This window comes from Gorilla gorilla, chromosome 20 (assembly GCF_029281585.2).
Source record: "Gorilla gorilla gorilla isolate KB3781 chromosome 20, NHGRI_mGorGor1-v2.1_pri, whole genome shotgun sequence".
Classification (NCBI taxonomy): Eukaryota; Metazoa; Chordata; class Mammalia; order Primates; family Hominidae; genus Gorilla; species Gorilla gorilla.
Window position 1 is genome coordinate 65,097,864 of NC_073244.2, and position 20,887 is coordinate 65,118,750.

Genomic DNA, 20,887 nt, shown 5'->3' on the forward strand with positions numbered 1-20,887 from the left:
CCCAACAGAACCTCCTTTGCATTTCAAATCCCCATTCTCCCCAGTGGAAGAGTCAAGCCTGTGCTCAATTCATGGGAAGGTTAAGGCCCCCGATAAGTTAGATCACCAACGGCTGCTTTATTGTTCTTTAAAACATATATTTTTGTAAAGATGGGAGTCTCGGCCCAGGCTGGTCTCCAACTCTTGACCTCAAGCAATTCTCCTGCCTGGGCCTCCAAAATTGCTGGGATTACAGGAGTGAACTACTGTGCCCAGTCAACTACTGATTTAAACCATGTGAATTTTTAAAAAATAGAGATAAACTGCATTATTTTTGCTTATATTCGTTATTCCGTTCCACACTTGAAATGACTTAACCACAAACAACTTTGACATAATCTTTCTTTGCATCAAAATATGCTTCAGTCAATAATTTCTAAATATCATGTAATTTCAAATTCACTTTATGGGCATTCTGAAGGGAACTTGACACAGTACTTTTTATTTTAAAATTGTAATCTATATTGGGTCTATTTTTTTGTTTTCTGTTTCTTAATGTTCTATCAGATGTGGATAACAGAGTGTGGAAAATAGTCACCACATGACAATTGGATTCATTTTCGCCTAAAGAATAGTTTTCCAGTATTTCTAACGTATCATCCCAGTACATTCACTGAACTAAAGACTCACAGGGATACCCTTTTTTCATGTTTATAGAGAACCTAGTTTATACCCGCTATTGTCTTATGTACATTTTCATGTCACACAATTTTATCTCCAAACAACACCCTTATTTATATACACCCTATAGTTTTCACTTTAACAAAAGATTAAACGTTTCATCTGGGTTACAATATATGAAAGAAAAAAATAAAAGGGAAAATCATATTAAAAAATAAAAAGTAATTTTACTACAATTGAACATAAACCATGAAATATATTGCTCAATACCATAAACTGAAAATAACATTTCCAAAGCCTTTGGAGAAATGCCCTTCCAGTAAAACTGCCTAATCATATTTATTATGTAAGAAACTTTTCCACAGATTTTCACTGAGTTAGTATAAAAACATCTTAGGCATTATAACTAAACAGGATTTCAAAAACATTTTCAACAGTTGTGTTATTTTTAATGGGTCCTATGGGTACAGCCGAAAAATAAATGTAGAATATTACTATCAAGAAAACTAGGGCAGGGCGTGGTGGCTCACACCTGTAATCCCAGCACTTTGGGAGGCAGAGGCGGGTGGATCACTTGAGGTCACGAGTTCGAGACCAGCCTGGCCAACATGGTGAAACTGTCTCTACTAAAAATACAAAAATTAGCCAGGCGTGGTGGCACATGCCTGTAGTCCCAGCTACTTGGGAGGCTGAGGCAGGAGAATCACTTGAACCTGGGAGGTGGAGGTTGCAGTGAGCTGAGATCACGCCACTGCATTCCAGCCCAGGTGACAGAGCAAGCCTCCGTCTCAAAAAACAAAACAAAACAAACAAACAAAAAAGAAAACTGGGGTCTTCCCAAACCAAGAATTCAGAAGTTTTCAGAGTAAATAATTCAGTGTACTAGCGTCAGTCTCCATTTTGTGATGTTGTACTACTAACGCTTTTACAGCTCTGCACTTCCTGTTCTGCCCATTTGGTCAAACTGATCATGCTTGAGTGCTTCCTCCTTTGTCACTAGATGGATGTTCAAACTACACAAAGCTTCCTCTAACCCATCCCCACACCTTATCAACCATAACACACCAAGCAAGTTGCTTATCTGGGCTCTCAAGCCATTTTTGGACCAGCTTTGGAAGTCTACCCAGCTTTCCCCAGAAACCCACATTATGTAATAAACAGTCTCATAACACTTCTCAACCAAACTTTAGGTGAAGTTCAATACAGTTCCAGTAGAGAGGTCACAAGTTCAAATGATCAAAATGTTATGAGGGTGAACATAAAAACTTTGTCGTTTATCTGCCAGGAAAAAAAAAATCTGAATGTGTTATGTTCTTTCTTAAAAGAAAATTTATATATATTAATTTTTCCAATTGCCACTGAGCATTCCAAGGGTAAAAAAGAGATGTTGTTGTTTTTATCCATATTCCCCACAGTTTTTTTGTTTCCTAATATGTCATATTTTTACTATACTTGTATTTTCACTTCAGGTACATCAAGATAAATGCCATAGGTGTTATTTGGCATGCAAGAAAGAGACATGCAAAAATATAATAATACTGTGCATATGCATGAAGAGCAATGCAGACTTCAGGGTGTGAGAGTCTGAAATATCCTTTCTGTGGGATTTTCATTATACCACATAAGTATCCCAAGGCAGAGTGTGGAGAGAATAATTCAAGTACAAAATACAATTAGTTTCTGGGCTGGGCATGGTGGCTCACGCCTGTAATCCCAGAGCTTTGGGGGGCCAAGGCAGGTGGATCACTTGAGGTCAGGAGTTCAAGACCAGCCTGGCCAACATAGTGAAACCCTGTCTCTACTAAAAATACAAAAACTAGCCGGGCGTGGTAGCGGGCACCTATAATCCCAGGTACTTGGGAGGCTGAGGCAGGAGAATTGCTTGAACCTGGGAGACAGAGGTTGCAGTGAGCCGAGATCACGCCACTGCACTCCAGACTGCGTGACAGAATGAAACTCCATCTCAAACAAACAAAAAAACCAAAATACACTTAGCTTCTGAAAATTATATGTTGTTTGATCCAACAATGGAAATCATTGTTCTAGATCCTTCGATAGCTTAATGGTGCACTGTTGTTATCTGTTATGAAGTATGCTACTGAGATAGGATAAAACTATGTTGGCAAGAAATGATTCATTCATACTTATAAAATACATCAAATTTTATTAGTTAAAACATTAAATCTATGATGCATTCTTAAATAGTAATAAAATGTGATTCCAGCAGTTAATGTAAATCCTAGTAAGAAACATGGGATTCTGGTTACTTTGATTAAACTTCCTATGCTCGGCTGGCTGGGCACGGTGGCTCCAGCCCGTAATCCCAGCACTTTGGCAGGCCAAGGTGGGTGGATTATGAGGTCAGGAGTTCGAGACCAGCCTGGCAAACATAGTGAAACCCCGTCTCTACTAAAAATACAAAAATTAGCCAGGTATGGTGGTGCATGTCTGTAATCCCAGCTACTTGGGAGGCTGAGGCAGGAGAATCGCTAAAATCCAGGAGGCGGAGGTTGCAGTGAGCTGAGATTGCGTCACTGCACTCCAGTCTGGGCAAAAGAACAAGACTCCATCTCAAAAAAAAAAAAAAAATCAATCTTTGCTATGCAACAGCTATTGGCATTTGATGGAGAAGGTAGCCTCCACTTTTCTGCATTATTTGTACCACACATCAGTCCGTAATAAGCTATTACTCTCCTCTAATAAAAATCCGAGTGTCTTCCTGGCTCTATTTCATGGTCTATTGGTAGAGAATTTCTTTCTTTCTTTTTTTGAGTCAGAGTTTTGCTCTTATTGCCCAGACTGGAGTGCAGTGGCATGATCTCGGCTCACCACAACCTCCGCCTCCCGGGTTCAAGCAAGTCTCCTGCCTCAGCCTCCTGAGTAGCTGGGATTACAGGCACCCGCCACCATGCCTGGCTACTTTTGTATTTTTAGTAGAGATGGGGTTTCTCCATGTTGGTCAGGCTGGTCTCGAACTCCTGACCTCAGGTGATCCGCCCGCCTTGGCCTCCCAAAGTGCTGGGATTACAGGCATGAGCCACTGTGCCCGGCCAGTAGAGAATTTCTTTCCATACCCACAGTGCTCTTCTGTCAGAAGAAGGGCACCTGCAGTGCAATAAGGATGATGAGTGACATCATAGTTCATCATCCTCTGCCCTTTCCAAGTGCCAATTCAGACTATATTTAATTTTAAAAGGCAGAGTCTTTCTTCTTCAGGAGCTTGGAGAGAAATAATCCTCACCTAATGAAGTGAGTGAGCCCTTCCATCTTTGATTCTTTCCCGAACAACACCATGTTAGGCGTATAATCATGCATAAAATCAGCACATTGCAAAGTTCTGGTTGGAAGTTATAAATAGTAGCCTTTTCAATCAATCTTAAATACTTCAACAAAACATTTTATAAGCTGAAAGTAATTGGCCATTTCCAAACATCCTACAACCTTTGATATGTATCATGTAATAAGTTTTAACACATTTGGACTTCTGATTATGCTGAAGTATATAATAGCAGAGGGTTATGAGGAAACTAGAGAATGAGTTCTACTCTTCCTATGAATCCCCACCTACAGCTGTAGTCCAGGAGTAATAGTCTCAGCATGCATGTTACATTTGTGTGATTTCATCAAAGATGTATCTTTTGATGCCTATTGAGCTCTGAGACCTGGATAAAGCTTCTGTCATACATAGTATATTCACAGGATTTGAACTCTGATGTCTGTTAATGCTTAAACTCATCAGAAGTTTGCCACAGACACTGTATTTGTAAGAATTGTCTCAAGAATGAATTCTCTGATGTTGTGAAAGAATTTGTGGCTGAAGAACTGGCCGCACTCCTTTGTAAGGTTACTTTTTTTTTTTTTTTTTTTTTTGGAGACGGAGTTTCACTCTTGTTGCCCAGGCTGGAGTGCAATGGCATGATCTCGCTCACTGCAACCTCCGCCTCCCAGGTTCAAGTGATTCTCCTGCCTCAGCCTCCCGAGTAGCTGGGATTACAGGCGTGCACCACCACACCCAGCTAATTTTTGTATTTTTAGTAAAGACAGCGTTTCACTGTGTTGGCCAGCCTGGTCTCGAACTCGAGACCTCAGGTGATCCCCCCGCCTCGGCCTCCCAAAGTGCTGGGATTACAGGCGTGAGCCACCACGCCCGGCGTCCTTTGTAAGGTTTCTATCCACTATGAATTCTTCGATGTTTTGCAAGGTTTGAATTTTGAGTAAAGACCTTGCCACATTCGTTACATTTGTAAGGTTTGTCTCCAGTATGGATTGCCATATGGGTAGTTAGGGTTGAGCGAACACTAAAGGCTTTCCCACACTCATTACACCTATAAGGTTTTTCTCCAGTGTGAATTCTTCTATGATTTGCAAGATGTGAATTTTGAGTGAAGACCTTGCCACATTCGTTACATTTGTAAGGTTTTTCTCCAGTATGGATGACCTGATGGGTAGCTAGGTTTGAATGTACACTAAATGCTTTGCCGCACTCATTACACTTATAAGGTTTCTCACCAGTGTGAATTCTCTGATGAATTGCAAGGTACGAATTGTGTCTGAAGACCTTGCCGCAATCATTACATTTGTATGGTTTTTGTCCAGTATGTATTGTCTGATGTATAGTTAGGCTTGAATGAACACTAAAGGCTTTGCCACACTCATTACACTTGTAAGGTTTTTCTCCAGTATGAACTCTCCAATGCCTTGCAAGTTGTGATGTTTGACTGAAGGCTTTACCACATTCATCACACTTGTAAGGTTTCTCTCCAGAATGAATTCCCTGATGACTTGCAAGGTGTGAATTTTGTGTGAAGACCTTACCGCAGTCATTACATTTGTAAGGCTTTTCTCCAGTATGAATTACCTGATGGGTAGTTAGGCTTGATCGCACACTAAAGGCTTTGCCACACTCATCACACCTGTAAGGTTTCTCTCCAGTATGAATTCTTCGATGATTTGCTAAGTGTGAATACTGAGTGAAAACCTTGACGCATTCATTACATTTGAAAGGTTTTTCTCCGGTATGGATGATCTGATGCTTAGTTAAGTTTGAATGCATACTGAAGGCTTTCCCACACTCATTACACTTGTAAGGTTTCTCACCAGTATGAATTCGCCGATGCTTTGCAAGGTATGAATTGTGCCTGAAGACCTTGCCACATTCATTACATTTGTAAGGTTTTTCTCCAGTGTGGATTGTCTGATGGGTAGTCAGGCTTGAACGAACACTAAAGGCTTTGCCACACTCATTACACTTGTAAGGCTTCTCCCCAGTATGAATTCTTCGATGACTTGCAAGGTGTGAATTTTGAGTGAAGCACTTGCCACATTCCTTACATTTGTAAGGTTTTTCTCCAGTATGGATGACCTGATGTGTAGTTAGTTTTGAATGTGCTCTAAAGGCTTTGCCACACTCATTACACTTGTAAGGTTTCTCTCCAGTATGAATTCTCTGATGACCTGCAAGGTTTGAAGGTTGACTGAAGACCTTTCCACATTCATTACATTTGTAAGGTTTTTCTCCAGTATGGATGACCCGATGGATTGTTAGGTTTGAACGAACAGTAAAGGCTTTGCCACACTCATTACACTGGTAAGGCTTCTCTCCAGTATGAATTCTCTTATGACTTGTTAGCCGTGAGTTTTGATTGAAGACCTTACCACATTCACCACATTTATAATGTTTTCCTCGATTATTAAGAGACTTCTCAACTTGATTGTATTCATAAATTTTCCCTTCACCTTGAAACTGCTGCAGTTCAGGGAGATGTGATTGAAAGCTTACTGCAAGCTGATTTTCAATATGCCTGTTTCCTGCAGCCCTTCTATCACGTTGATCTCTTCTACCAGGGAGATTTTCTTTTTGCAACATAAGTACTCTTTTATAATTTCCTTCGTCATCTTTCCACTGACACTCAAAGTCATATGTATTTTTCTGAACTTCCTGGAAGGACAAGCCTGCAGTGTCACAGCTTTCAAGTCTCTCCAACTTCACCGTGTAGAACGCTTCTCCCATATCATTCTTCCCCTTTGGTGGCAAATCCGTGTTTACACATTTACAAGAGATATCTGTAAGATATAAACAACCATAGGTGTCCAGTTAATTCTAGTAGGTAAATAATTATTTCCCATTGAAAAACCTAATGTTACACCAAAAGTAATAGTTATGTTGAACAGACTTACGATTCTTCAGAACCATAATTTTCCAGAACACAAAAGGAACAGGATTCCTTATCAAAGAAAAGGTGGTAACATGTAATTCAAATAGTAGGGGATCCTAGTTTTAAACATTCTGTGAACAAAACACGCATATTGTGCAAACCCATATTAGCCCTGAAAGGAGTATTTTTCAACCATGACCCAAGGCTACCAATTGGCAGTATATTTTATATGGCTGTCGCAGAATTCAAGAGAAAGAATTCTTAGATCGTGCCTATTTAAAGCATATTTGTTACGCATAAGTAAACGCTGAAGCATAACATGATATGCTCTAATGGTAAATAACTCACAGCAAACATATGTAATGAATAATTAAAGAACTAGTAACTTTGAATTGGAAAACAATAATAGCACTGAAAAAACGAGGAGGAATTCAATTTTAAAATGTCAGAAAAAACTATTTTTCTGAATACCTGTTATAAAACTACATACCCCTATATACCCACACAGAGCAAACATTTTGCAACATTAACAAGTGGTATATAACAGTTATATTTCTTTCTTTCTTTCTTTCTTTCTTTTTTTGAGAAGGACTTTTGCTCTTGTTGCCCAGGCTGGAGTGAGTGGTGCAATCTCGGCTCACCGCAACCTCCGCCTTCTGGGTTCAAGCGATTCTCATGCCTCAGCCTCCTGAGTAGCTGGGATTACAGGCATGCACCACCACGCCAGACTAATTTTGTATTTTTAGTAGAGACAGGGTTTCTCCATGTTGGTCAGGCTGGTCTCGAACTCCCGACCTCTGGTGATCCACCAGCCTCAGCCTCCCAAAGTGCTGGGATTACAGGCGTGAGCCACTGCGCCTGGCCCCAACAGTTGTATTTCTTACACATGGTGAAAAACCATCCTCTATCAATAATAATCGAAATTAAGAAAATATTTTAGCAACTCAGGATATAAGCAGTAGGCAAGAATTAGTAACCGTGTTTACAGGAAGTTATAGTTTGTGGATTTGTCAACAATTTCTCTCTCTCTTTTTTTTTTTTTTGGAGACAGAGTCTCGCTCTGTCACCCAGGCAGTGGCGCAATCTCGGCTCACTGCAAGCTCCGCCTCCTGGGTTCACGCCATTCTCCTGCCTCGGCCTCCCGAGTAGCTGGGACTACAGGCGCCCGCCACCACGCCCGGCTAATTTTTTGTATTTTGTTTAGTAGAGACGGGGTTTCACCGTGTTAGCCAGGATGGTCTCAATCTCCTGACCTCGTGATCCACCCACCTCAGCCTCCTAAAGTGCTGGGATTACAGGCGTAAGCCAGGGTGCTCGGCCAACAATTTCTCTTGAGAAAAGAGGAGTCTGCCGGGCGCCGGCGGCTCCCGCCTGTAATCCCAGCACTTTGGGAGGCCGAGGCGGGTGGATCACGAGGTCAGGAGATAGAGACCATCCTGGCTAACATGATGAAACCCCGTCTCTACTAAAAATACAAAAAATTCGCCGTGAGTTGTGGCGGGCGCCTGCAGTCCCAGCTACTTGGTAGGCTGAGGCAGGAGAATGGCGTGAATCCAGGAGGTGGAGCTTGCAGTGAGCCGAGATCGCGCCACTGCACTCCAGCCTGGGCGACACAGCCTGACTCCCTCTCAAAAAAAAAAAGAAAGAAAGAAAGAAAAGAGGAGTTCTACTTCAGAACCAGCACAGGATATAAGAACTGGAATATAATTTTTTTTTTATGAAATAAAACTGTCTTTATTTGCAGATAACATAATCATCCTTGAGAAAATTCAATATACTCTACAAAAATGCTGCTAGAACTAGTGAGTTTAGCAAGGTTGAAGAATACATTATCAATACCCCAAAGAATCAATTTTATTTCTATATACTAGCAATGAATAATCAGAAAGTTTTCTAAAATGCAGTTTGCAATAGCTTTAAAAACATTAAATACTTAGAGAAAAGTCCGACAGCAGATATGAAGAACCTATACACTAAAAACTATAAAATATTGCAGAGAGGAATTAAAGAAGACCTAAATAAATGAAAAGCTAAATATATCTTGTTCAGCATTTAGAAGACTCAATATTGTTAAGACAGCAACACTCCCCATTTAGCCTATTGATTCAACACAATCCCAACCAAAATTCCAGCATGTATTTTTTGAGAAATTAACAGGCTTTCTAAAATTCATAGGAAAATGGAAAGGATCTAGCATAATTAAAACAATTTTGATAAAGAAGAAAGTTGTAACACTATCACTACCTGCTTTCATTATAAAAGTGTAGTCATCAAGACAGTGTGATTATTGTTGATTAGACAAATATCAAATAGATCAATGGAATGAAATAGAGAATACTGAAATAGACTCATGTTATATAGACAACTGATTTTTGACAAAGAATAAATGGCAATTCCATGGAGAAAAGACAGTCTTTTTAAAAAATGGTGCTGAAACAATTAGATATTCATATGCAAAAAAACCTTTTGTTTATACCTCATTCCATATAGAAAAATATACTCAAATAGATCAGAGGAAAACCTAATGTAAAATCTAAACCATAAAACTTTTAGAAAACCAACATGAGGAAAAATCTGTGTAGCCCTCGGATCAAGCAAAGATTTCCTAGATATGATACCACAATCATGATCCATAAAAGAAAAAAAGAATTAATTTATAAAGACACACTGTTAAAAGAATGAAGACTCGGACTGAGGGAAAATATTCACAAAGCACAAATCTGATAAAGACTTTGTATCTGGAATATACAAAGAACTCTCAAAATTCAATATTAACAAAACAAAAAGCCCAATTTTAAACATTGGAAAATGATTTGAACATACACTGCACAAAAGAAAATATTAATATATATAGATAATAAGCACATTAAAAGATATTCAACATCATAGTCATTAGGAAAATACAAATTAAACTACTAAATGTTGATTAGAAAGGCTGGAATTTAAAACTAGCAATACCAAGTGTTAACAAGGATGTGAAAAAACTAAAATTCTCACACACTGGTAGTGGGAATGTAAAAGGCTACAACCACTTTGGAAAATAGGTTGGATGGCTTTAAAAAAATTTTTTTTTAATGGAAATATTTCTTTTTTTTTTTATTATTACTATACTTTAAGTTTTAGGGTACATGTGCATAATGTGCAGGTTAGTTACATATGTATACCTGTGCCATGCTGGTGTGCTGCACCCATTAACTCGTCATTTAGCATTAGGTATACCTCCTAAAGCTATTCCTCCTCCTTCCCCCCACCCCACAACAGTCCCCAGAGTGTGATGTTCCCCTTCCTGTGTCCATGTGTTCTTATTGTTCAATTCCCACCTGTGAGTGAGAATATGTGGTGTTTGTTTTTTTGTTCTTGCAATAGTTTACTGAGAATGATGATTTCCAATTTCATCCATGTCCCTACAAAGGACATGAACTCAACATTTTTTACAGCTGCATAGTATTCCATGGTGTATATGTGCCACATTTTCTTAATCCAGTCTATCATTGTTGGACATTTGGGTTGGTTCCAAGTCTTTGCTATTGTGAATAGTGCCGCAATAAACATACGTGTGCGTGTGTCTTTATAGCAGCATGATTTATAATCCTTTGGGTATATATCCAGTAATGGGATGGCTGGGTCAAATGGTATTTCCAGTTCTAGATCCCTGAGGAATCGCCACACCGACTTCCACAATGGTTGAACTAGTTTACAGTCCCACCAACAGTGTAAAAGTGTTCCTATTTCTCCACATCCTCTCCAGCACCTGTTGTTTCCTGACTTTTTAATGATTGCCATTCTAACTGGTGTGAGGAATGGAATATAATTTTTTTAAAAAAACTTTTATTGTATAATGGCAAACTACAGGTGTATATATTTATGGGGAACAAAACGATGTCATGATGCATATATACAATGTGGAATGATGGAATCACGCTTATTACCGCATCCATCATGTGAAAAATGTGTCATTTACTCTTGTTTAATTGAACCTTTGTGTTGAAACGACAAACATCTTCCTAATCTCCCCAACCCCACCCTCTTGTAACCAACGTTCTTCTTTCTATGAGTTCAAGAGGTTTAGATTCCACACATAGGTAAGAAGGTGCAGTACTTGTACTTCTGTGCCTAGATTATTTCATTTAGCAAAATATCCTCGGGGTCCATCCATGTTCTGGCAGACAGAACTTCCTTCTTTTAAAGGCTACACAGTGTTCCATCATTTTCTTTATCCATTCATCTGTTAATGAACACAGTTTGATTTCATAACTCGACTATTGTGAACAATGCTGCATTAAACATGGAATGCAGATATGTCATAGATATGCTGATTTAAATCCTTTGGATCTATACTTGACCCTTGAACAATGTAGGGGTTAAGAATGCCAACCCTCCACTCAGTTGAAAATCTGTGTATAATTTTTGACTCCCCAAAAACTTAACCACTAATAGCCTACGATTGACTGGAAGCCTTACTAATAAACATATAATGTCGATTAGAATGTATCTTGTATTTTTTATGTTATATGTATTATATACTATATTCCTTTTTTGTTTGTTTTTGAGACGGAGTCTTGCTCTGTCACCAGGCTGGAGTGCAGTGGCACAATCTCAGCTCACTGCAACCTCCACCTCCCGGGTTGAAGCAATTTTCCTGCCTCAGCCTCCCAAGTAGCTGGGATTACAGGCGCCCACCACCATGCCCAGCTAATTTTTTATATTTTTAGTAGAGACGGGGTTTCACCATGTTGGCCAGGCTGGTCTCGAACTCCTGGCCTCAGATAATCTGCCCACCTTGGCCTCCCAAAATGCTGGGATTACAGGCGTGAGCCACTACACTCGGCAAGAGATCACTTTTTATTATGATATGCAATTTACTGGAGAGATGAACTACTTAAAGATGATTAGCGTTACAGAGTGTATTAAGCAAATATTTGCAACACTTGAGCTGCATGTAATAGCAATAGGAGGTGGCTATGAAATTGTATGGCAGTACACTAGGTACTAAAATTAGTTCTATACAATTATGATTATTATATCTTTACATTTGTGTGTGTGTATATATATATATATATTTTTTTTTTTTTTTTTTTTTTTTTTTAGACGGAGTCTTGCTGTGTCACCCAGGCTGGAGTGCAGTGGCGTGATTTCGGCTCACTGCAACCTCTGCCTCCCAGGTTCAAACAATTCTCTGCCTCAGCCTCCCGAGTAGCTGGGATTACAGGTGCCTGCCACCACGCCCAGCTGATTTTTGTATTTTTAGTAGGGACAGGGTTTCACCATCTTGGCCAGGCTGGTCTTGAGCTCCTGACCTCGTGATCCACCTGCCTCGGCCACCCAAAGTGCTGAGATTACAGGCATGAGCCACTGTGCCCAGCGTGTTTATATTATTCTTGACTGCAAATGGTGTCACATGCAGTAAGTGTGTGTATAAGTTTTAATTTTTTATCATAGATTTGTGTTTTTATTTTGAAAGAGAGTCTCATTCTGATGCCCAAGCTAGAGGGCAGTAGTGCGATCTTGGCTCACTGCAACTTCTGTTTCCCTGGTTCAAGTGATTCTCCAGCCTCTGCCTCCCACCTAGCTGGGATTACAGGCATGTGCCACCACACCCAGCTACTTTTTGTATGTTTAGTAGAAACACGGTTTCACCATGTTGGCCAGCTGGTCTCGAAATCCTGACCTCAGGTGATCCACCCACCTTGGCCTCCCAAAGTGCTGGGATTACAGACGTGAGCCACCGCACCCGGCCAGATTTGTGTATTTGTTATGGTGGTAAATAATAGAGTAATAATTTATGCATTCATAACATACCTAATTTTTTCTTAATTTTTATAATATTTTTAGGTTATGCAATTTGTCTGCTTTTTCAAATTGTTGCAAATGTCTTTAAAAATTTCCAGTATATTTACTGGAATAAAACCCATTTATAAGACGACCCATGGAATTCAAACCTGTGCTGTTCAAGGGCCAACTGTATACCCAGAAGTGGGATTGCTGGATAATATAGTACTTTTATTTTTATTTTTCTGAGAAATGTTCATATAATTTTTCATAATGCCTGGACTAATTTACATTCAACCAATAGTGTATGAGAACCCCCAGTCTCCATATCTTTGCTAACACATATCTTTTGTCCTTCTGACAGGAGCCATTCTGACAGCTATGTGATATTTTATGCTGCTTTAAATTTGCATCTCTGCAAGTAGTGATGTTGGCTGTTTGTCTGCCTTCCTTCAAGAACTGTATATTGAGGCTCACACCTGTAATCTCAGCACTTTGGGAGGCCAAGGTGGGTGGATCACGTGAGATCAGGGGTTTGAGACCAGCCTGGCCAACGTGGTGAAACCCTGTCTCTACCAAAAATGCAAAAATTAGCAAGGTGTGGTGGTGCACGCCTATAGTTCCAGCTACTTGGGAGGCTGAGGCAGGAGAATCACTTGAACCTGGAAGGCGGAGATTGCAGTGAGCCGAGATCGCGCCACTGCACTCCAGCCTGGGTGACAGAGTGAGACTCTGTCTCAAAAAAAAAAAAAGGAAATAAAATGTATATTGAGGTCCTTTGGCCATTTTTTAAATTGATTTGTTTTCATGCTATTGAGTAGTTTCGATTTCTCATACATTTTGGACATTAAATTGGTGTCAAATATACAAATTGCAAATACTTTCTTACAATCCGTAGGTTGTCTCTTCACTATGTTAATTGTTCCCTTTGCAGTGCAGAAGCATTTTCAGTAGATGCTACCCCATTTATCTGTTTGCTTTTGTTGCACAAGCTTCTGGGGTCAAGGCCAAAAAATCATTGATAACGTCATGTAGGTTTTCCCCTATGATTGCTTCTAGTAGTTTTACATGATCAGGTCTTACATTTAAGTATTTAATACATTTTGAATCAATTTTGGCATCTGGTGTAAGATTAACATCCATTTCATTCTCCTGTGTGTGGATATTGCGTTTTTCTAGCAATACTTATTGAAAAAACTGTCCTTTTTTCATTGTGTGTTCTTGGTACCTCTGTCAAAAGGCAACTGGCCATATATCCATCATTTGTTTTTTTTTTTCACTTTTTTTTTTTTTTTTTTTTGAGATGGAGTCTTGGTCTGTCGCCAGGCTGGAGTGCAGTGGCACAATCTCAGCTCACTGCAACCTCTGCCTCCCGGGTTCAAGTGATTCTTCTGCCTCAGCCTCCCAAGTAGCTGAGACTACAGGTGTGCGCCACCATGCCTGGCTAATTTTTGTATTTTTAGTAGAGAGAGCATTTCACCATATCGGCCAGGCTGGTCTCGAACTCCTGACCTCATGATCCACCCACCTCAGCCTCCCAAAGTGCTGGGATTACAGGGGTGAGCCACCGCATCCGGCATTTTTTACTCTTTTTATTCTGTTCCACTGGTTGATGTGTCTATTTTTAAGGAAGTACTATCCTGTTTTAATTACTATATCTTCATAATACAGTTTGAAATAAGGTAGTGTGATGCCTCCAGGTTTGTTTTGTTCAATGAATCCCATGCTCAAATGTGAAAAAAATAGGATACATGCCCCATGTAGGACTGGGATCAAAGGGAGGACATTTCTGTCCACTGTACTTAACAATTTGGCTGACCATCTCAGAAGATCCAACCCACTCCCCTTGTCACCCACACCCACAAACTGTTACAAAGTGGAAGAGAAGAAGTAGCTGGGACCTCAACAGGCAAGGAAAGCTTAAGAGAGCTCCATGAAGTTTCCGGGGCCCCAGGTGCAAAGGAGAAGCAGCCAGTGTTTTCTATCTCTTGGAAGTAGGTCTTCCGAGCTCATGAAATGGGATAAAATATGGATAGGGGCACTTGTCAAAAGTATGGAGGCCTCACGTCTGTCTCTGTGGACAGAAAAATGAGGATTTTTGATTGAATCAAGCACAGAAGGAGAGACTAAGGAGGAGAGCAACCCTTTTGAAAGGAACTAAGAGTTCATAGAAAGCCAGTAACAGACGGTTGTAGATCATGACCAAGACTTTGCATGTGTTGCTGTTTGGGCTGTAGCGCCACTGCAGGTTGGAAGGATAAAGTTTTACACATCTAAAGAACAGGGAATTAAGTGGTAGGGAAAAAAATTCTTATCAGTGATCACAGGATATAAACTTTTATTTTCCCAAAAAACTCTCCCATTTTCAGGGTGTTTCTCAAACACTGTCTAATGAGATGCTTTCTCCCTGCCCATCTGAACTCTGACCTGTGATCACACCTCTGATCCACTCCCAGTTTCTATTGTCTCTTGGTTCTCCACATTCCAGGGCTCCTTCCCTTGTTCCAACAAGGAGATAATACTCAGATCAAAAGGAGAGATTCCTGCTTATGAGAAGAAAGAAGGCCAGGCATGGTGGCTCACGCCTGTAATCCCAGCACTCTGGGAGGCTGAGTTGGGCAGATCACCTGAGGTCAGGAGTTCAGGACTAGCCTGGCCAACATGGTGAAACCTTGTCTCTATTAAAAATACAAAAATTAGCTCGGCATGGTGGCTAAAGCCTGTAATCCCAGCTACTCGGGAGGCTGAGGCAGGAGAATCGCTTGAACTCAGGAGGCGGTAGTTGCGGTTGCAGTGATCTGAGATCGTGCCATTGCACTCCAGCCTGGGTGACGAGGGTGAAACTCCGTCTCAAAAAAAAAAAAAAAGAAAGAAAAGAAAGAAAGAAAAAAAAAAAAGAAATATAATGTGCTGTGGCTTTTCCAGAATCACACCCTTAGGTTTACATGAGAAGAGAGGAAACTGCAGACGGATTTGGAAAAACATTTCAACAATTGATCCACAGAATGCCTCCTGAGTGGTTAGGAAACACCACACTACGCAGATATCTAGCTTTCTTCCATGAACCACTCAATCAAAAGCCCAGAAGTAGAAAACAGAAAATCAAACATTTTAAAAGTCTAGTACAAGGTATTATGCATACAAAGCTCTAAAACTCTCCACAAAGTGGGCAGACCATCTCGAGAAACAGCAAGATTAAAGTCCAGATTCTGCATGATTAGGCTTTTCATTTCTGAGTCAATGGGACATCAATCCTCATCGAGCAATGCAGGGGCTCTCAAGAGACTCACAAGGGAAAATGAGAACATACACGAGAACAGACCCTGACTTCTAAAAGAAAGTCATCCTCACCCAGGGAGACCAGGTTCCTATAATTCTCCAACATGACGTCCCTGTACAAAGTCTTCTGAGCAGGGTCCAGGCATGTCCACTCCTCCTGAGAGAATTCTATGGCCACATCCTTGAATGTCAACTGTCCCTAAAATGAAAAACACATTTCACCAAGTCACTATGAGGAAAGTTTGAATCTTCACATAAAACAAGAAGAGGAGAGAGCTGTAAGAATAGGTTCAATTCAAGGAAGCAGACTGACACATCCAGGCTGTGATCACGGTACATACAGATTTGATCTTCATCCCCTTTTCCTGAAAAGAGCTCACTTGAAATCTGTGAGGTGATAAGTATCTTTTTGTAGGTCAATGAGACTAACTGGTGGCTGAAGGCCGCTAGATAGCTTCAGGGTGTGGGCTGGACACTGGAAAGACCAAGGCAAGATTACAGGGTTAGACCGGGAGCCATGGCTTATGCCTGTAATCCCAGCACTTTGGGAGGCCAAGGCCAGTGGATCACTTGAGGTCAGGAGTTTGAGACCAGCCTGGCCAACACAGTGAAACCCTGTCTCTACTAAAAATACAAAAATTAGCCGGGCATGGTGGTGCGTACCTGTAATCCCAGCTACTCAGGAGGCTGAGGCAGGAGAATCACTTGAACCTGGGAGGCAGAGGTTGCAGTGAGCCGAGATCACAGCACCACACTCCAGCCTGGGTGACAGAGTGAGACTCTGTCTCAAAATAAATAAATAAAAATAAAAATAAATAAAAGATTACAGGGTTGGGACTTCCAGGCTCAATCTCCAACACTGCAAAAGGGAAGAAGGGCTGAAGGTTCAGTTGAACATCCATGGCCAATAATGTAAACAGTTATGCCTATGTAATGAAGCTTCCATAAAAATGCAAAAAATTAAGGTTCTGAGGAGCATCTGGGACAGATGATAACGTGGAGGCTCCTTGAGTGGTGCACCCACAGAGGGCATGGAAGCCCAGAGCCCCTTCTCCCTATCTCACCCAATAGATCGCTTCCACCTGCATTCTTTGTTATATCCTCAGCAATAAATGAATCAATGTGAATCAAGTGTTCCCCTGAATTCTGCGAGCCACTCTAACAAATTAATTGATCCCAACGAAAAGGTGATGAGAATTTACAACTTAAGCCAGTTAGTGAGAAACCCAAGCCACAATCTGTGTTTGTGAATGGCAATGAGGTGGCTGCACCCTTGTGGGACTGAGCCCTACACCTGTGGAATGTGATGCTATATCCAGACAGCGTTAAGAATTGAACTGAATGGGAGGACACCCAGGTCATATATCCACTGCAGAATTGCTTGATTGATGTGATAGAAAATCCAACACATCTGGGAGAACGGAAGCATTCTGTGTTGCAAGAGTACAGTAGAAGAAACTGAATCCCGCTGGGCATGGTGGCTCACGCCTGTAATCCCAGCACTTTGGGAGGCCAAGGCAGGTGGATCACCTGAGGTCAGGAGTTCGAGACGAGCCTGGCCAACATGGCAAAACCCCATCTCTACTAAAAATACAAAAATAGCCAGGTGTGGTGGCAGGCACCTGTGATCCCAGTTACTTGGGAAGCTGAAGCAGGAGAATCATTTGAACCCGGGAGGTGGAGGTTGTGGTGAGCTGAGATCACACCATTGCACTCCAGCCTAGGCAACAGAGCAAGATTCTATCTCAAACAAAAACAAACAAACAAACAAAAAAAAGAAAGAAAAAAACTGAACCAGTTTTTCCCATATTCTCGATCTCCTGACCTCGTGATCCGCCTGCCTCGGCCTCCCAAAGTGCTGGGATTACAGGCGTGAGCCACCGCGCCCGGCCTTTCCCATATTCTCACACACTAAGGTTTATTTGAGCAAGTTATGTCTGTTTAATCATTTCATTATTCTTTTCCCTAAGAGGTTATGATACCCTCTAAATTAGTGTCGATTTGTTTTGTGGACAATAAATAAATATACAGATACAAAATCAGCTGGGCGCAGTGGCTCATGCCTGTAATCCTAGCACTTTGGGAGGCCAAGGTGGGGTAATCACTTGAGGTCAAGAGTTCGAGACCAACCTGGCCAACATAGTGAAACGCTGTCTCTACTAAAAATACAAAAATTAGCCGGAAATTGCTTGAACCCGGGAGGCAGAGGTTGCAATGAGCCAAGATTGTGTCACTGCACTCCAGCCTGGGTAACAGGGAGACAAACAAAACAAAACAAAACAAAACAAAACAGTCCAGCACAAGTTTATCTCTAGCAGTGTTAGATAGATATTATGTCGGACACATCAAGTAATATTCAGCATCTAGATGACCTAGAGAATGAGTGATGTCTTCAACGATGACAACATCCACAGTGGCTTTGAAGAAATAACAAGTCAGAGCCTTAAAACTATGATGAGAGCAATAGCAATGACAGGGATTTAAGAACAATGCCCATATGCAAGGCAGTATTTTAAATCCTTTACGTGTACTAACACATACAACACTGTAGCCCACGAGAGAAAGATCTGCTCCCATTTTACTGTGGGGACAACTGTTTCACAGACACGCTGAGAAACCTGTCTCAGGTCAAAGGGCTAAAAATGACAGAGCAAGTACCTGTACCCAGCTGTCTAGGAATTAAAATTAAACCTAAGCAATCAGTTAAGCAACAGGCAAGCTACCTGAAAGAGCAGCTCACAATGCCCTGAATAATCTTCCAAAGAGGGTAAGTAGGCGGTTTGGAATGCTAAAGCATTAAGGAAGGCTACATAGTCAAGAAGAGCCTTCAGAGTTTTCATTTTAGAATCTCAGTGTCTGAGATCAGCACAAAGGAGTCAATGTATCTGTCCAAGGTTCTGAAAGGGTGGTCATTTTGGAAGAATTCATTTATGTAACAACGTGTACCAATGTCTAATAGATTTCCAGCATCCTTTTGTGCAACATCTATCAGCAGCTGCTCACATTCTACTTACTGTGAATGACTGACATGTAGATTGGTCTGAATAGTTTCTTGGTCATTAAACTGGTTAGAAAAGAACTTTCCCAGTCTTTTAGATGCTACACTGTGGCTGAAATCCTCTGAACTACTGTGAAAATGAGGTTTACAAAATAAAGAAATTGGCCAGGCATGGTGGCTCATGCCTGTAGTCCCAGCACTTTGGGAGGCCAAGGCAGGCAGATTGTTTGAGCCCAGGAGTTTGAGACCAGCCTGGCAACACAGCAAGACCTTGTTTCTACAAAAAAGTAAAAATAATAATAAAAGTAAAAATAAATAAATACAAATAAATAAAGAAGTATAAGAAATGAGAGAATTTTGGAGAATGAAAGGTAAAATGATGTCGAGCAAAACTGGCCACAGAATGTGTTAATATATTCAAGTTCAAATAGTGTTTTATGAAGTAAGAGACTTTAAAATCTCAGGGGTAAGCAAATTTAAACTGAAAACAGAATAAAAAGTCCTAGAAAGATACAGTAAAAAGTAGTGCCTGTCTCTTTGCATAAAGTAGTATAATATAGTTTGCATAAAGTAGTATAATATAGTTTGCACGCATTTGGAAGACAAGCAGCTGGCAAGGGAATTATCTCAAAGAACTACACGGGAGCCAAATGAGATTATCAAGGACAACAAACCACTTCCTTTATTACAAGGTCACACTTATAGAAAAAAGCACATGTAAAAACCTAATTTCAGCACTGAATTCAGGACTTTCTCACTGGAAATTTGGGTAGAATCAAAAGAGAAAACAAAGATAAAAGTGGCTATGAGTTTTGGCTGAGCACAGTGGCTCACACCTGTAATCCCAGCACTTTGGGAGGCCGAGGCGGGCAGATCACGAGGTCAGGAGATCGAGACCATCCTGGCTAACACGGTGAAACCCCGTCTCTACCAAAAATACAAAAATAAATTAGCCAGGCGCGGTGGCGGACGCCTGTAGTCCCAGCTACTCGGGAGGCTGAGGCAGGAGAATGGCATGAACCTGGGAGGTGGAGCTTGCAGTAAGCCGAGATCGCACCACTGCACTCCAGCCTGGGCGACACAGAGCGAGATTCCGTCTCAAAAAAAAAAAAAAAAAAAAAAGTGGCTATGAGTTTTGTATAAATATGTAAATTTCTTTCTTTTTTTTGTTTTTTTTTGAGATGGAGTTTTGCTTTGTCACCCAGGCTGGAGTGCAGTGGGTTCAGGGAGCTTCCAGAGGGCTGACACGTGGAGGTTCCTGGAGGACGGCATACCCAGGGAGGGCAGGGAAGCTCTGCGCCCCTTTCCCCATACCTCACCTTATGCATCTCTTCACTGATATCTTCTGTAATAGTATTTATAATCAACCAGTAAAACTGAGTGTTTCTCTGACCTCTAAGAGTTGCTCCAGCAAATTAATCCAACCCAAAGAAGGGTTCATGGGAACCTCAACTTGAAGTTGGTCGGTCAGAAGTTTCAGAGGCCTGGACATGCATTTGGGAACTGAGCCATCAATCTGTGAGATCTGACACTATCTTCATGCAGACAGTGTTGGAACTGAACTGGAGGACAGCCAGTTGGTTGCTTGCTGTTTGTTGGTGGGGAGAAATCCCTCGCATTTGGCCACAGAAGTCTTCTGTGTGGATTGTGGTGTTGGTGTGAGAGCAGAGGAAAACATGGTTTTTGAGTTGTTTTTCCTAAACAGCACCAAAAGTAAATTGACATGAGGTCACCTAACTGAGAAAAACTGAAACAAGTTCAAGGCTAACAATATGGAACTTCACCAAAGGTCATTATATACACAAACGCATTTATGTCCATATATTACTATCCTATTAGTTCATTAATAGATAGTAGAGAACAGGCTGGGCGTGGTGGCTCACACCTGTAATCTCAGCACTTTGGGAGGCCGAGTTAGATGGATCACCTGAGGTCAGGAGTTCGAGACCAGCCTGGCCAACATGGTAAAACCCCGTCTCTACTAAAAATACAAAAATTAGCCAGGTGTGGTGGCAGACACCTGTAA

General features: G+C 41.0%; 1 protein-coding gene across 6 annotated transcripts in view; it reads right to left on the reverse strand.

Annotated features, from left to right (window-relative positions):
* Nucleotides 1-613: 613 nt before the first annotated feature.
* ZNF665 (zinc finger protein 665) overlaps nt 614-20,887 on the reverse strand; it is a 30,619-nt gene continuing 10,345 nt past the window's right edge. For all 6 annotated transcript variants that reach the window (XM_031004637.3, XM_063701881.1, XM_063701882.1 and 3 more), the window contains 2 exons: nt 15,936-16,062; nt 614-6,723 (listed from right to left, as the gene is read on the reverse strand). In XM_031004637.3, the coding sequence (XP_030860497.1) occupies nt 4,829-6,723; nt 15,936-16,062 (2,022 nt within the window). In that variant the 3' untranslated portion in view covers nt 614-4,828. The remainder of the gene's footprint in view (nt 6,724-15,935; nt 16,063-20,887) is intronic.